The sequence below is a fragment of the Sinohyriopsis cumingii genome, chromosome 3 (genome assembly GCF_028554795.1).
Source record: "Sinohyriopsis cumingii isolate HCF-2022 chromosome 3, ASM2855479v2, whole genome shotgun sequence".
Classification (NCBI taxonomy): domain Eukaryota; kingdom Metazoa; phylum Mollusca; class Bivalvia; order Unionida; family Unionidae; genus Sinohyriopsis; species Sinohyriopsis cumingii.
Window position 1 is genome coordinate 144,769,240 of NC_142963.1, and position 18,679 is coordinate 144,787,918.

General features: G+C 34.3%; 1 protein-coding gene across 1 annotated transcript in view; it reads left to right on the forward strand.

Annotated features, from left to right (window-relative positions):
- Positions 1-18,679, forward strand: part of LOC149804066 (aminoacylase-1-like) — a 106,021-nt gene that overhangs the window by 44,355 nt on the left and 42,987 nt on the right. The window contains exons 4-8 of the mRNA XM_089953934.1: positions 91-162; positions 2,166-2,188; positions 5,718-5,794; positions 7,454-7,543; positions 16,122-16,178. Coding sequence (XP_089810060.1) covers positions 91-162; positions 2,166-2,188; positions 5,718-5,794; positions 7,454-7,543; positions 16,122-16,178 — 319 coding nt within the window. The remainder of the gene's footprint in view (positions 1-90; positions 163-2,165; positions 2,189-5,717; positions 5,795-7,453; positions 7,544-16,121; positions 16,179-18,679) is intronic.

Genomic DNA, 18,679 nt, shown 5'->3' on the forward strand with positions numbered 1-18,679 from the left:
CTTCATTTGCTGGGTAAAATTCTGGCACCTGTTCCTTTTGGTAAACTCTTGAAATAACATGTATTAAGCAATAGTCTATGCTTTCAACAGGAGCATTGGAGAGTTGACCCATTCAGTGCTGAAAAGTTTGAAAATGGAGACATTTATGCCAGAGGAACTCAGGTAACCTATACATATTTTGCTACATTTGAACAATATATTTGGCATTGCACATTTAGCCAATTAAAGTCTTAATCACTTTGTTTTTGTCTGTTTATTGGCCAGTTTATCATCACCTTGCATTCAGCATAGCACTGAAAACAGTTAATACATTGTGATGAAATTTTATATGCAGATTTGCCCTCTGCAAATAATGGCAAAGTTTTGACCGAGTTCTGGTTCTTGAAATGAAAGATTCTACAACATCTGTGAATGTAAAATCTGTCGTATCTGTAAAATGTCTTGTATGTAAAAATCTGTCTCATCTGTCTTTTCTGTAAAGTCTGTCTTATCTATAAAATCTGTCTCTTATGTAAAATCTGTCTTATCTGTGAAATCTGTCTTGTATGTAAAATCTGACTCCTGTGTAAAATCTGTCTTGTGGGTAAAATCAGTCTTGTCTGTAAAACTTGTCTTGTGGGTAAAATCTCTCTTGTCTGTAAAACCTGTCTTGTATGTAAAATCTGTCTTATCAGTAAAACTTGTCTCATCTGTAAAACCTGTCTTGTATGTAAAACCTGTCTCATTTGTACAATCTGTCTTATCTGTAAAATCTGTCTCATTTGTAAAACCTGTCTCATGTAAAATCTGTCTTATCTGTAAAACCTCTCTTGTATGTAAAACCTGTCTTGTATCTAAAATCTGTCTTGTATGTAAAATTTGTCTCATCTGTAAAATCTGTCTTATCTGTAAAATCTGTGTCATCAGTAAAACTTGTCTCATCTGTAAAACCTGTCTTGTATGTAAAACCTGTCTCATTTGTACAATCTGTCTTATCTGTAAAATCTGTCTCATTTGTAAAACCTGTCTCATGTAAAATCTGTCTTATCTGTAAAACCTCTCTTGTATGTAAAACCTGTCTTGTATCTAAAATCTGTCTTGTATGTAAAATTTGTCTCATCTGTAAAGCCTGTCTTATCTGTAAAATCTGTCTTATCTGTAAAATCTGTGTCATCAGTAAAATTGGCCACATCTGTAAAACCCGTCTCATCTGTAAAATTTGTTTCATCTGTAAAATCTGACTTATTGTGTAAAAACTTTGAAGATACTATTGTATTATGATTTCTTATGTAGTGCCCTACATAATAAATGTGTAGGTTTATTTTAAAGTGTGTTAAAATGGAAATACAATAGAATATGTCTTGAAGACCACCTCAAAACAGGTGGTCTCGCATAACAGGTCACAGTGCTATATAATCAATAAATTTGTGCATTGAGAGTGTGGTCTCTTAAGACAGGTGATCTCACATAGCAGTGGTCTTTCAAAACAGGTTTTACTGTACTATGCATATTCACTTATAATTCTAGTCCAACTGCAAACTGCACAGATCCAGATTTGTCATTGCATCATGCATTGGCACATTTTGGTTTTCACAGTCTGTTAGGAGTCATTGGTAGAAGAAACTTCACCCTGATCTTCTGTTGCATATGCATTGGCAGGTCAGAGTCTGTTGTTCGCAGTTAGACCCACCTTATAAATGGGTATGTATGGTGACCTGTCATTGAGGATTTTAGGACATTAATAATGGTATAAACTGTTTCAGGAGCATGCTTCTGTTTAAAGTTTCATTCATTCATTAATACAATGCGCCCATTTATACTTTTAATTTTGGCATGTAGTAATATTACTTGAATAAATGGCAACTTTTCATAAGTCACAAGTGTTTTAATTACTGATTCTTGAGTGTCTTACATGAAGAAAAGAAAAGCTGAAAAAAATTGTCTATTTTCTGATATTTTATTTGGCATGGATGATTTCAGGCCATGTGATTGTTCAGGTGTGCACTTGGGTCTCTTGTGTTAAAGGGAAAGACTTTCTATTTTCTTAATATTTCCCTTACATGTCTATTTATTTGGTAATAATAAGTTCTGTGCAACTCCTCTTTTTGACACTTTTAATGCTGATTTTTTTTGTGTATTATTTTTGTTGTAGTTTAATATATTTTTTCAAATTTTATCTTTTTCAGGATATGAAGTCAGTTGGAATACAGTAGGTGCTTATTTTGAGTATTTGCAAATGGGCAAGAATTTGTGAGATGGGTTCTTTCAGTTACAGTTTCAAGAAAGTCAGTTTACTTTTAATTGATTTTAAAGTATTCTATGCAGTTTTTTTTATATTGACAGAATGAGTCAGTAACAAGAAGACAATTTTTTAGGAATAGTCAAGGAATTAAAAATTGTCACTGTATCATGCTGAAAAAGTGTAAGCTAAATGCCTTTCCCAAAGACATACTGAGGCAGCCAACTTGGGCTGGCTGCTCTGGGTGGGTATTAAAGCCATGACCCTTGCATTATGAGTTGGGTGTGTATAGAATCCATGACCATTGGATTGTAAGTGTGGCTGTGTAGTGAAACCATTACCCATGGATTATGAGTGTGCATGTGTTTTGTAGCCATGACCTTTGAATTATGAGTCTGTATATGTATTTTAGCCATGATCTTTGGATTAAGAGTCTGGGTGTGTATGAAAGCCATGACCCTTGGATTATGAGTCTGGGTGTGTATCAAAGCCATGACCCTTGGATTATGAGTCTGGGTGTATATTGTAGACATGACCTTTGGATTATGAGTCTGGGTGTGTATGGAAGCCATGACCTTTGGATTATGAGTCTGGGTGTGTATCAAAGCCGTGACCTTTGGATTATGAGTCTGGGTGTGTATGGAAGCCATGACCTTTGGATTATGAGTCTGGGTGTGTATGGAAGCCATGACCTTTGGATTATGAGTTGGGGTATGTATTATAGCCATGATCCTTGGACTATGAGTCTGGGTGTATATTGTAGACATGACCTTTGGATTATAAGTATGGGTGTAGTATGGAAGCCATGGCCATTGGATTATGAGTCTGGGTGTGTATCAAAGCCATGACCTTTGGATTATGAGTCTGGGTATGTATCAAAGCCATGACCTTTGGATTATGAGTCTGGGTGTGTATGGAAGCCATGACCTTTGGATTATGAGTCTGGGTGTGTATCAAAGCCACGACCCTTGGATTATGAGTCTGGGTGTGTATGGAAGCCATGACCTTTGGATTATGAGTCTGGGTGTGTATGAAAACCATTACCTTTTGGATTATGAGTCTGGGTGTGTATCAAAGCCACGACCCTTGGATTATGAGTCTGGGTATGTATCAAAGCCATGACCCTTGGATTATGAGTCTGGGTGTGTATGAAAGCCATTACTTTTTGGATTATGAGTATGGGTGTGTATCAAAGCCATGATCCTTGGATTATGAGTCTGGGAGTGTATGGAAGCCATGACCTTTGGATTATGAGTTGGGGTATGTATTATAGCCATGATCCTTGGACTACGAGTCTGGGTGTATATTGTAGACATGACCTTTGGATTATGAGTCTAGGCGTGTATGGAAGCCATGACCTTTGGATTATGAGTGTGGCTGTAAATGGAAGCCATGACCCTTGGATTATGAGTGTGATACTCTGCTGAGTTGTCATGACTTCCCCATTCTCAAGTAGGTGCACATGGCTTTATGTTTTTGAATGCCAAAATAATGATTTTATATTTTGTGTATTTTTTCTCTGAGTATTTTTGTTGTATTTGTTGAACATTTTCATTATATTTATTGTGTATTTTTTATATTCATTGGGTATTTCCATTGCATATATAGAGTAGTTTTGTTTTGGTAGTTGAGTATTTTCATAATGTTCATTGAGTATTATTGGTATGCTTGCTGAGTATTTTCATAATGTTCATTGGGTGTTTTCATTATGTTCATTGGGTGTTTTCATTATGTTCATTGGGTGTTTTCATTATGTTCATTGGGTATTTTCATTATGTTCATTGGGTGTTTTCATTATGTTCATTGGGTGTTTTCATAATGTTCATTGGGTGTTTTAATTATGTTCATTGGGTGTTTTCATTATGTTCATTGGGTATTTTCATTATGTTCATTATTTTAATCTTTGAAACAGTGTAAATAATGAAAATTTCAGTCTAGGTTATGGGTTAAAAATATCCTTTAAAGATGAGGCAAAATGTTTAAGGTCATGGTCATTCTGTGATGGAAAAGATGGATAACAACAACCTGATTTGATGCGTTTGTGCGATATGTATTCTTAAAAACAAGCACACTGAAATTGTTGCTTCACTTAGACCTAAAAATTATCTATTTCTGGATTTTTAATTGCTGTACGTTCCAGCCGATAAGTTGATATGGGAGCATACATTGAATTCACTAATTTGTTTACATTTTCCATCCTTTATTCAAATTTAAGTCGATGCGGAGTAAACGACAAAGCCAGTTTAACATATTGGCTACATCAAATTTGCTAGTAACTTCTGGTTTCATGAATATTGATGTTATCACTGTATTCTATTCCAGATTAATTGGGAAATTGCAGTCACCAAATTTAGCATAATTTTCTCTCATTTCTTTTTAGAGAGAGTGGAAGGTTTCAGGGTGATTGTAATATGTATTGTTCATTTACCTGATCATTGTGATCTTCCTCACATACAAGGGCACGACTGTATTCCATTATCAATAGACATCTCTACATAAATGTATCATTCTTGTTTTAATTACAATATCCATTGGCACAAGAAGCACATGGATTTGCAGTGTTATTTACATGCTAATTAAATATGCCTATATCTTTGACCAAGTTATTCTAGTAGGTCATGAAAGAAAATGGTGATGCTCAGACATTAAGTATGGCTGCTACAACAGCCATCATGAAAATCTTATTAGCACTGAATGAATGTCATGTTTTCACAGGATTTTCACTACAAGACTTCTTATGCCATCTGGTTTGCACCAAAAGATAATGGAGAAAATTTGACATCCAATATGGCCACCACAGTGGCTGTCTTGAAAATCTTGTTATTACTACTCCTGTACATGGATTGTCAGATCAACATAAGATTTTCACAGTAAGAGTTCTTGTGATGTCTGAATGAGCATTGATCTGATGTCTGATATGGCTGCCTCAGCAACCATCTTGAAAATATTTTTATTGCTACTCCTGTACATGGATAGTCAGATTAGCATGAGATTTTCACAGTAAGAGTTCTTGTGATGTCTGAATGAAAAGGGCATTGATCTGATGTCTGATATGGCTACCTCAGCAACCATCTTGAAAAAATTTTTATTGCTACTTTTCTTGAATGGATTGTCATTATCAACATGTTTTTTATTTTAATAATAGACTTCTTATAATGTCCAGTTGGTCTTAAATGAAAATGTTGCTGATGTGCGGTACTGTATGGTGACTATGGTAGACATCTGGAAATTCTTGTCATGGCTATTCCTTCATCCTGGATGATCATATTAACATGGGGATTTTACTGTAAGACTTAAGATGTCTGGTTGGTCGCTAACGAAAATGGTCAAATCTGATATCCAGTATGGCCAATATAGCAGCCATCTTGAAAATCTTTGTGTTCATTAGAAAAAAATGTAGCAATATGAGCCACTAATGTGATGACTTAAGTCGGGAGTTTGCCAAACATCACATTGCCAAAAATGGTAGCGTAATAATGTTCCTTTCTCCTTCTTTCAGGTATCTGGAAGCTATCAGAAGACTTAAAAATGAAGGGAAAAAATTGAAAAGAACGATTCATTTGTCATTTGTACCAGGTATTGTGCTTGTTTGCCTTACTTATAAGGAGCATATAGAATTGCAAATATGCATCTGTCCTGTCCCATCTGTCCTGTCCCATCTGTCATGTCCCATCCCATCATATCTTATCCGTCCTGTCACATCACATCCCATCTGTAGTGACCCAACCCATCCCATACATCATATATATTTTGTTTCCATTCAGTAACTTTTGAAATACTTCATGGTTTGACACCAAGTTTACACGATATTTTACATTGAAAAGAGCTAGCTCAAGTTAGATTTTCACTATGTTCAAACTGAATTTTAACAAGTTACCCTGAAGTGGTTTTTTAAAAAAAATACAAAATGTGTATCTCATATGTATTCATTTGGTATTTCATTTAAGTTCCATTAGCATTTTAAATGATCATGTGTTTTGTTTCAGTCTCAGAAATGCAACATGATTTTGCATTTATTGCTTCCATTCAAGGTTTCCTTTCATTTTCGTTGATTTGGAATGCACTTATGAAAGTAAGTTTTTCCATTTTTGATAGAAATAAATAGAGAAAACTATTATTTTTTAATCTGTCTTCATGAATGCTTGCATTAATTAAATGTATACAATTCCAAAAAAGCATTAAATTTAACATAAATAAAAATATAATTGGAACTGAAATAAATATAGAAAAAGTTAATTGTAGAATATTTGTAAGCAAGTTTTGTCTTGCTTCTTTCATTTTGTTCCTATGCAAATTCTTCATGTCACAACCACCTGTAGTTGGTCATGTGATCATCTGCCATAGTTGATGATGTGATCTTAACTAGCAGATGTATAGTTCAGTTTTTATTTGAACAAAGTGAAGTAAGAAATGGTCATTTTTAGTTTTGTGTATATCTACAGTGATTTCTCGAAGATGTTCCAAAGAGGGCCAAATTCTCACTCTGGCATATTTGTAATGAAACTTTTTCCACATTTACTATCATGGGTGGATGGGGCATTTTTTTAATGGAAATTATACATTTAAACAAATATGTATGATATGTAACTTTTAATGCTAGGTTGGTTCAAGTCTCAAGCTCAGCCAATGTGGGTATGTGAGAAAGCTTGACAGTAGCTTCCCGTTGTGGTTCTTTCAAAGCCAGCTCTTCTGGCCCCCATGTATAGCCTGTCTTGTGCTGAAAAATGGTATTAAATCCCATAACGACAACAACCTAACTTTTAATGAAGAAAGTTAAAATTTACTGTTTTTCTTCATTATCATCAAAGCAGCAACAGTAGTGTGTTATAACACTGACACTGCATTGGTGTTATAACACTGACACTGCATTGGTGTTATAACACTGACGCTGCATTGTATGCACAATTAAAATTGCTTTTAATAATGAGATAATCAGTGAAAGTGTCTCATTGCAAGTTGCAGATTGTCGCATAGCTCTTGATTTTAACTGTTGATATAAAAAATCAAGCACTTACATGATCCGATTAAGGTATTGAATATTCATAAATGTTACAGGTTTCTTTAGTCTCGCAGAAAATCATCAGTTATTTTAAGTGGGAATTCATACAATTTAAGATGGATATTTGTAATTGCTTGCTCTAGAAACGACGCTGATACCCGCTGTGATAATATAATTTTTTATATTTCATCCTTCCCATCATGCTTCATAATGGAAATAAATCATTTCTATTTCAGATGAAGAGATAGGAGGCGCCCTTGGTATGGGGCTGTTTGTAGACCATGAAGAGTTTAAGAAGCTGAATGTAGGGTTTGCTTTGGATGAAGGTATATTTCATACAAAATTTGAATCAAGCTTTTGTCTTTTGAGGAGTCCATTTTTCAAAAAACTTTTTTAAAAAAAAGAACAGCAAACCTTTCTTGACAAAAGTTAAGTCTTTGAATGAAAGTTATAAATTACAAGAACTCTCTCCACCCTAATTGGTTACAAAATTTTCATCCTGACTTTTTCCACCTTAAGCTTAAAATAAATGCTGTTCATGTGTTCATTTGCTTTCATTGAATAATTGTAATATATTGCCCAAACTTGTTCATGTATTTTTAGACTTCGCCTAGTGGAAAAAGTCTTAGTAGATATATGAACTTAACAGAGTCAAAACTGAATGTGTAAGTCAACATAAAATAGTTTTTGCTGTGGAATACCATATATCAAGCTAGACTTGAATTTTATAGAGAAGTGACTTCTCCTTTCTGGACAAAATACGCAGTAGTGAAAAATGCTAAATGGAGTTGTGTGTGTGTGTGTGTGTGTGTATATATATATATATATATATATATATATATATATATATATATATATATATATATATATATATATATTCACCTGCAGTGTATTCATACTTGAAAGTGTTTTATGTTTGAATGTTGTTAGAGAATGCATTGTATTTTGGCCGTATGACTTAGAAATAGCAGGGCAGAAACTATACATTGGAATTCATTTGAACTGACAGAAGTACCTAGATTACAGTATTCTAATTACAAATTCTTAGTCAACTTAAATAAGATGTATGGGGAGGGTTAAATTCCTAAAACTTCACTAGTAGGTTGCAGTTGAAAACATTTAAAAACTAGTTTACATCCCCCACCCCCCCCCCATTATCATGTACATGAGAGCACATACTCCGGTGTCTTCACACCATACTGAGTGTTGTTTATCCATTCCAACCACTGATGTTACAGGTGTTTTCACCTTTTAGTAAAGTTTTGAAAATTGGAAAAATTAAATTACTTGTTTTAGTGGCAGTTGATTAATTATACTTCCATGTGGGTGCATCTGTTTGTAGAGATTTTCTTAATATTAAAGACAACTCACACTTTCTGGCTTCATTGCAGCAATCCATTGATAGAATTACAAACTTATGCTTTTAATATTTGTCTAAGTACTTGTAACAATGCTCTATAGTGGTTAGATATTATTTGAAGCACTGCTTTTTTTTCCATTTTGTAATAAAGAGTACAACTTGGATCTTAAATAATTGTTTAAATTCCACAAGTAAATCATTGTCCCATTTAGCTTTCAGTTTTCAAGTGCAGCATGATATTAAATCAAATCCAAGCATCTATTCCTATATATAGCATTTGTATTAGATGGAGGAAATCATAAAGAATGGTGTACTTATTAAAGTACATGTTGCACCTCTTGTGCTTCATTTTTATTTCTGCAGCAATGTAGCATTTATATGAATAGTTGTTTATATACTGTGTATTTGTCTATGCATGTGTGTGTGTGTGTGTGTGTGTGTGTATATATATATATATATATATATATATATATATATATATGTGTGTTTGTGTGTGCCTGAACATATTATCTTGTGTCTTATATGTGCATAACAGGGGGCCTTTGGGTAGTTTCTCATTTGTAACTAATTGAGTCATCCTCTGAAAATAAACTAATTGAGTCATCCCTTGAAAAAAAAGTCCTTATTAATTTTATTTATTATGTTTCTAATTTTTTAAAATAAATTTTTGGCTAAATCTTCTTTCACATAATATTAATAGACTTCTGATTTCAAGGAATTGTATATTTTCCTTATTTTATGTGCCCAGTGAATTGCAAAAACAGTCTTCTGAATAAGTAATTCCTAGACACACTGATGTCGGCCATTATTATCATGCCAATTCACTAATGGTTTCACAGTGATTTTACAAAGAAAATCAAGCAAGTAAAAATCTTAAGTAAATATATTTAGTTTTTTCATCCATTCTTTTCCTAAACACAGATTGTTCTTTACTCATTTCCAATTTATAAACTCGACATGGTGTGTTTTCATCATCGAATGATAACTGGCAGAAATCTGGCAGTGATGGCAATAATAATTTGAGGGGAAAGGGTTAATGGCCAACTTGCTGTTGAAACACACGCCTGTAATTGTGCAAAATAGTTTGCTTTGTCAGCATAGTTGATATCAACAACTGCATGAAGTATTTTAACTAGGGCTTACTCAGCTGGGTTAAGAGAGCATTTTAGATGCCATAAACTACTGCCACTCAATTTACATGAAAAAAAAATCACAGGGCGAAGTTGTTTTCACTTTCCTAATAGGAGAAGGTGATGTTAGGGTCACATTTTCTTGGTGACTTAGTCACCCACTTTCCCATCGTAGCTCAAACCCTGACATACCTGTATCCATTACAGTTAATAGTTCCATCATAGGCCCCAGACATACCTGTATCCCTGGCATATCTATATCCAGTAAGTCACCCACTTTGCCTGGCAGCACAATCCTTGACATTACCTGTATCCATTACAGGTAATAGTTCCATCATAGGCCCCAGGCATACCTGTATCCCTGGCATATCTATATCCAGTAAGTCACCCACTTTGCCTGGTAGCACAATCCCTGACATTACCTGTATCCTTTACAGGTAATAGTTCCATCATTACATGCACATGGCACTCTTTAACTAATTACATTATAACCATTAGAAGGGGAGACAACTTTTGATAGGACAGAGGTATTGCACAGTGTTATGTAATACAGGCTGGCATGTAGGAACAGAAACTGACAATGTCCCACATTTACATCTGGAGTTAATTGCAAATTTCTAGATATGTATGAAGCATGCAATAACTGAATGATACCATTTTAATTGATCTAATTTGAAATTTAATCCTTCACTGGTTCTGACTTGCAGCTGACGGGTATTTATATGTTAGCCATTGTCAATGCACATGCCTCATCTCACTCTACTTGTGATTGTTACATTTGTTGTATGTCTTTAAACTCTTATTATGACAGGATTTCATTTATAAATGTCTTAATACATCGGACATGATTTCATTCATGATGTCTTTGTTGAATAAATTTAACATGATTTCATTTATGAGACATATCTTTGCTGGATATATCTGACATTTCATTTATAAAACTTGTCTATATTGAATATATTTGACATGATTTCATTATAAGTTATTTTTGTTGATTATATCTGACATGATTTCATTTATAAGACATGTCTTGAATACTTCTGACATGATTTCATTTATAAGACATGTCTTTGTTGAATACATCTGATATGATTTCATTTATAAGACATGTCTTTGTTGAATACTTCTGACGTGAATTTCATTATAAGCATGTCTTTGAATACATCTGACATGATTTCATTATAAGACATGTCTTTTTTTAATACATCTGACATGATTTCATTATAAGACATGTCTTTGTTGAATACATATGACATGATTAATTTGTAAGACATGTCTTTGCTGAATACATGACATGATTAATTTGTAAGAAATGTCTTTGCTGAATACATATGACATGATTAATTTGTAAGACATGTCTTTGCTGAATGCATATGACATGATTAATTTGTAAGAAACGTCTTTGCTGAATATATCTGACATGATTTCATTATAAGACATGTATTTGGTCCTTGTTATATATCTAACATGATTTCATGATAAGATGTCTTTCTTGAATATATCTGACATGATTTCAGTATAAGATGTCTTTTCTGAATAGATCTGACAATTTAGGTCAGACATCCACGTGATATTAATTTGTAATTCAGTATTATATACATGATGAAACATCGATATTGCATGATATTGTTTGGTAATACAGTAGTCCCCTTCTTGAACAGCCCCCCTGACAAGTGGCCCCCTGCTACCTATGGCCAGAATCCATTGGCACCGACGAGTTTATGTTCAAAAGTACCCCTCATGAAAGGCCACCCGGCTAACGCAACCAGCAGCCAGCATATTAGTGCAATAATATAAAATTTACCTCTCACAAGTGGCCACACTTTAATTTAATATGTATCCAGAACCAGTATTTTATTCTACTTTGTGTTAAGTAATCCAATTTCTGTTTCCCAATGTCAGGTTTTCGTTATTGAAAGAAGTGTTGACTAAAGTTCACGTACCACTATGGTTAGTATTATACATTTACGCCTCACGAGAAGCCACATTTATTTCATAAAGCCAAGAAAGACTCAAATTTTAATCCATATAAAAGGGTAAGTACATTTAGCCATGCTGTGTTATCATGTCCAGTTTAATCACTCTGATAATTATTAAGATTACAATTATTGAAAAGTAGTAACAGCTGAGAAGTGGCAGTATCGATGTACAATACAAAAGTCAGCAGGAAAATGGTTTGATAGCCTTTATGGCTTCCCTTAGTAAGATGTTGAGCTAGTTCACTTTGATAATTAGTGGTTATTACTACAGACAATAATTGTCAAGATTACAAACCCTAACGGCCGCGAGGTCAAATCTGCATAATATTAATGGTACATAAATAAACCGTTTTGGATTCTCTCACTTAGTGTAAAGAAATGTATAAAAACACACAGCAGTTGCATAGCTGCCAACCCTCACGATTTTGGCGTGAATTTCATGACTTTTTCAGCAATTCACAGATTCACGCCACAAGCAAAAATTTCACGAATTGTCCAATTCTCAATTATTTTAAATCTTTAATAAAAATAACCAATTTCCCTTTAAGCGCTAGTCATGATATTGGCAATTGCCAAAATGGTCTGGTACTGCTGGTCGCGATATTAGTAGAACTACTGTCGATTGGTACAGTTGGCCTGGTAGCAAGCATTTTAGTTTATTTTAATCTATATGTATAAGAGTAGTTTTACAAATGCTTTTTGAGAGAAACTGGGGCCTAACTGGAATCTTGCTCCGCGCATGTGTCAACAACACTGACTTGAATTACTGTTCAGCATCGCATGAAAGAGCTTGAAAATGGCATCAACACCAATGAAAAAAGAAATGTATTGCTCGCAGGAAAAAAAGTTTAATTTGGAATATACCAAATATTAACTGTGCATTCTGCCAATAAATATTGATATACATCATGCTTTTTGCACACAGTGTGCCACAAATTTTAGTTTTGGGCATAATGGCAGAGACGATGTGAGGAAGCACATTGGTTGCAAAAAACAAGTAGAAGTTGGTAAAATTAAGAATTTGCAGATTTCAGCTCTGGAATATTTTAAGCCATTGGCTGAAGACCTGCAAGCTACCAATGTTGAAGCATTATTTGTGAGTTTTCTTGTTGAATACAATCTATCTTTATCAGCTGTAGACCATGCTAAACATTTGTTCCAACAAATGTTCCCGGACACGAAGATCACTTCCAAATTTTCCTGTGGAAGAACCAAATGTGCTGCAGCTCCTGTGCATTCCTCACAGCAAGTGACAGCGAAAGAGTATTTTCTCTAGTGAGGAAAAATAAGGCAGACTTTAGGGCCTCCTTAGGTGCAGAAAATTTGTCAGCAATTTTAGTCACCAAGATCAACCAGCAGGCAAGAAGTCTAAACTGTTTTGAAAACAAATTTACGATCAAGCAGTTAAGGAAGTTCAAGTCTACCACAGTATCATGTCTTGATAAATAATCACAAGAACAAGTGAAGTTTATGAATACCATAATAAACAGAAATATATGTTTCTGCATATATGTAGTGTTTTAGTTTTATATTGCGATCTTGATATTCTGCAGTAGTGTAATATTGATGGTCAGAGTGGATGGAGTTATTGTCATGGTATTTTTCACTAATTCATGTCCAGATTCACTAATTTTTATCCCTATTTTCACTAATTGCGAGCCGTGAAGGTTGGCAGCTATGCAGTTTGTTTAAATGCATAAAAAATTATTTTATCAGTCTTGTAGTTGGCAACTTGAATAACTTACTGCAAAAGGATCAACATGTCATTGAGGAAAAGAAAAATTCTCAGTATAGAAGAGAAAGTGAAAGTAATTCAACTGACTGAAGGGGGGGGTCAAGGATCCTTGCAGAAGACTGTGATGTCGGAAAGACTCAGATAAACAATATCGTGAAAGATAAGGAAATGGAAAGACTCAGATAAACATTATCGTGAAACATAAGGAAACAATTCTGCAGAAATGGGAAGGTGGAATGGATGGAGAAAGGAAGATTATTTGAGCCAGGAGATGTTTTTATCCTGATTTGAATGACAAGGTTTTTGAATGGTTTTGCACTGCACATGCTAAGAAAATTCCACTTTCCGATTGAATGATCCAAGAAAAAGCAGCAATTTTGTCAGTTTAAATGGGATATGACGACTTTACCGCAAGTAACAGATGGTTGCACATATTTCAAGTCTGACACAATATTAAGTGTTCTGTCCTTAGTGGAGAATCAGCTGATGATAATAATGAAGTTGTTGAAGATTGTAACAAAAGACTAAATGATATATGCAGGGAATATGACAGCAAGGATATTTTTTATTGTGATGAGACTTGTTTGTTTTTTATACTGTTACCAACAAAGGGACAGATGATGTGATCTGTAACATAATTATAAAGACAGTTTTAAACTGCTTTGGTTGCCTTTTGGTTAGAGCGGATGCGGGAGGTCATGGGCTTGATCCCCGGCCAAGTCATAACAGAGACTTACAAAAATGGTACTAACAGCTTCCTCACTTGGCACACAGCATTACGAGGTTAGTGTTAGGACTGGTTGGACTTGTGTCAGGATATGTGACTGAGTGGGACATCACTATAAACTGCCACACTGCAGACATCGTAGCGATATGACTGAAAAATTGTTAAAGCTACGTTAAAAATCCAAATCACACACACAGTTTTAAAACTATATCAATGGTTATTCATAACATTCTTTTGAAAATGAAACAATTTGTTTTACATTTATTTCACAACATGTACGTGATTTTTAAATGAAAATATTAGATGTTTTAGAATTAAATGTATTTGTGACTTTCTTCATATGTATTTACTATTCGCATTTGTCATCCCCTTTCAAAAGGCCTCCCTCATTATAAGGCCACTTCCCTGCTGCAATAGGGGTGGCCTTATAAGAGGGGGACTACTGTACAGTATATATGTACATGATGAAAAGACAATATTTATCGGTACTACATACATATTTGTTTACACAGTTACCGATTTTGTAAATGTTTAAAAGCAGGAAACTAAGCCATTTACACCTATAAGCATTGTTGTCTTACCCATATTATTTTTAAAAATGTGAAAGAAAATATGTCATATCTTTTAACATTGATAACTTGAAAAGTATCTGATAGATTTTGACTCAGATTTTAAGTTACCTTAATTTCCTGTAAGCAAACTGACTGACATTTGAATGCTTTTATTTGGCATTTAGGAAAACCATTCATATGAAAATGAGGATGAATGAGAAAATAATGTAACTATCAATACATCATATTTACCAGAACCTTGTCCATTTTTACAAAATATGATAATAGAATCAGTAAAACATTTTGATAAACCATCTGCAAGAAGTCAGTTTCCTTTCTCCTTGTTATGGTGCTTGTGGAAAATGAAATCGTGTCATGTCTTGGAACATTTATATTGTTGATAACGTTTCTTTATTGTGTCTGTGTCAACTATATATGTGTGTGTGTGTGTGTGTGTGTGTGTGTGTGTTTATGTATATTTGATTTAATTTATATTTGATTTGATTTAATTGTTTGTTTGTTAGTTTTAAATTTTTTATTCCATTACATGTTATAGTAATGTAATTTTGTTTACTGGAATTTTACATTTTTCCAGAAATTAGTTTGACCTGACTGTTTTTTTGTAAACACCTATTATTAGAACTTTGTATCTTAATGCTGACCTAGTTCCTGACCTTGATACAAAATTAGTAAGAGTTGAAGTAAACAACTTCTTTTTATTTCTTTTTTTATTCATTCTTAGTGTGGATTTATAGGGTGGTATTGAGGTTGTACTGGGTGTACGTGACTTTACACATGTGAATAGCCTCTATTTAGAAATTCTGGTTAACCGGAATAGTGCAGTAGTCAGATTTATTGGTGATATATTGAGAAATAATTTTAGTTGGGCTTTTAAACACTTTGACCAGTTGGAGTTAATTTTAATTTTTATTCAAATTATTTGGAGTCTAAGAGATTCATTTTTTTCCCTGGCAGTATTTTGGTTCTCATACAGAATTCTTGGACAAAGACATTTATTGAAATTTTATTCAGAATTTAAACATCAGAATATTATTGTTTGTGGATCAACAAAGAACTGTTGACACATCAGTACTATACCGGCTACAGTATACGTCATCACCTTCCATTTTGGATTTTTTTTGGGACTCGAATGGGACTCGAACTCAAATTCATTAGAATATTTTATTACTAGGACTTCTAATTTTTAATTCTTGGATTATTCTTGGATTATTTTTGGAATTGTTTCTTAAAACCGTAAGTTCTTTTCCTCATTTTACCTTGTTTTTCTAGGGAAATAAATTATTAGTTAATTTTTACAAAGCTTGTTGTCTTTACTTGTTTCTTGTTACTGTTTATGAGAGCCTAAACATGTAACTATATAGATAGATATATAGATATATAAATATAATGTTTTCTTTTTAGGTCTTGCCAGCCCTACTGAAGCTTACACAGTCTTCTATGGAGAAAGGACAGCTTGGTGTAAGTTTTCTGGGGACCTTCTTGTAGATGTAATAGGGGCCTTGGTGTAAGTCTTCTGAGGACCTTGTAGATTTTATAGGGACCTTGGCATAAGTGTTCTGGGGACATTGGTGTAATTGTTCTGGGGACCTTGGTGTAAGTGTTCTCAGGACCTTTGTGAAAGTGGCATGAATACTTTGGTGAAAATGTTCTGGGTACCTTGGTGTAAGTGACATGGAGACTGGTGAAAGTGTTCTGGGGACCTTGTTGTAAGTGTTCTAAGGACCCTGGTGAAAGTGGCATGAATACTTTGATGAAAATGTTCTGGGGACGTTGGTGTAAGTGGCATGAAGACTGATGAAAGTGTTCTAGGTGACCTTGGTGTAAGTGTTCTGAGGACCATGGTTTAAGTGTTCCTGGAACCTTGGTGCCAAATCAGAGCTCATATATATGTGTGTGTGTATGTGTGTGTGTTTTGGATTTTTAATGTAGCTCTAAAAACTTTTCAGTCATATTGCTACGATGTCTGCAGTCAGTTTGTAGTTATGTCATGCACTGGGGCATCATGCTGCAGACACATAGCATAATGTCCCACCCTATCACATTATTCTGACACCAGGCTGACTAGTCATAACACTTATCCTCTTGATGCCAAGTGCCAAGCGAGGCAGCTGCTAGTACATTTTTATATGTCTTTGGTTATAATGACTCAACCAGGGTTTGAACCTGTGACCTCCCACATCTGAGGCAGATGCTCTAACCACTAGGCCACCGAAGCGGTCAACAAATTTTGTGCATTCATCCATCTTATCTTTATTTTAGTTTATTCTCATCTGCTGTTTTACTGTGAAAAAAAGTTGTTCATGGAGATAGAATCGGCCAGTCAGTAATCCATCCAATGATCTCACTTTTGCTTCCACTCTTTATTTTGAAGCCATTTAAAATAAATTTATCATGCTTTGTATAAATGTTGATATTAAAACTTGGTCTATTACATTTCTTGCTTGATAAATCCATGACTCTTGTGTTCAAGAAGAGAGCAGGCCATACTCATAATATGGATTAATATTAAAAGGCATAAGATCAAATATTGGATGATGTTCTCACCACAGAAAACCCATATGCTTTGAATTCACCCTTTTGGTAGAGTACCAATTTTTGTGGAACTATTGGTTGATATAAGCCAGAAATTGAAAGAGCCAGCAAATAATAGTATTTCTATGGAAACAGAAGGATACTTCCCTATTCTGCAGGTCTAAATACCATATATATGCGCTTATAAGTTTAGTCCAACTGTAGACAACATACACCAGGATCAACTGCCATGTAATGCTCCAACATATCACATACATACATATACACACTTACATACATACATACATACATACATATATACATACATATGTACAAACATACATACATTCATGCATACATACACACCTGCATCCATGCATACATGCACACACATACATACATCCATGCACACACACATATGTACGTACGTATGTATTTGCATACATACATCCATACATGCATACATATATACGTACATACATATATACATGCACACATACATACACATACATAAAGCACTCTCTTGGCCTAGTGGTTAGAGTGTCCCCCACTGATGTGGGAGGTTGTGGGTTCGATCCCTGGCTGAGTCATACCAAAAATTTACAAAAATGGCACTTACAGTTGCCTCGCTTGGCGCTCATAATTAAGAGACTAGTGTTAGGACTGGATGGCCTGGTGTCAGGATAATGTGACTGGGTGGAACATCATGCTACATGTCTGCGGCATGATGCCCCAGTGCTAGACATGACATCGCTAAAACCTGCCACACTGCAGACATCATAGCGATATGACTCAAAAATTGTTAAAGCTATGTTAAAGAATCCAAACCACACACACACACACACACATACATACAAATGTAGTTCTCTGGTAAAAATACATTACCTAATCACACTGCCATACATGCCAACAACCATTTCGCTTTTTGGCATAATCATTACATTTATTTTCTCACCAAATTAATTTTACACTTGGCTGTTTGTGGATTATGCATTTTTTGTATATTAAAAAATAAAATTAAAATAAAGCAATAAAAAAAAATCGTTTTTGTTGTCATCTCTTTTATTCCACTGATATAAATTTGAGAATATTCTTATAAAGATGACTGCTGCATAAATAAAGCATAAGAATACATTCCTTATTTGCAATACGGAATACTTTGTGGCGTGAGTTGTGGATGTTATATGATGGAAATATTAAAGCAGATGCATCTTTACAAACTTCAGAACATGTCAGATCAGAATAAAGAACAAATCAACACCGCTTTAAAACTTCAAAAAAAGAGTACGAGAGTAATATAAGTCAGCACTCTTTGAGTACATGATCGTGCTCATTGCAGAATGCCAGTTCATGATCATACTGCAAAACTTAACCTAAAGCGACTGCTGAATATAAATAATTTTTCGGTTTATTTTGTATTTGTATTCTGTTTCTAATCCATATGGATT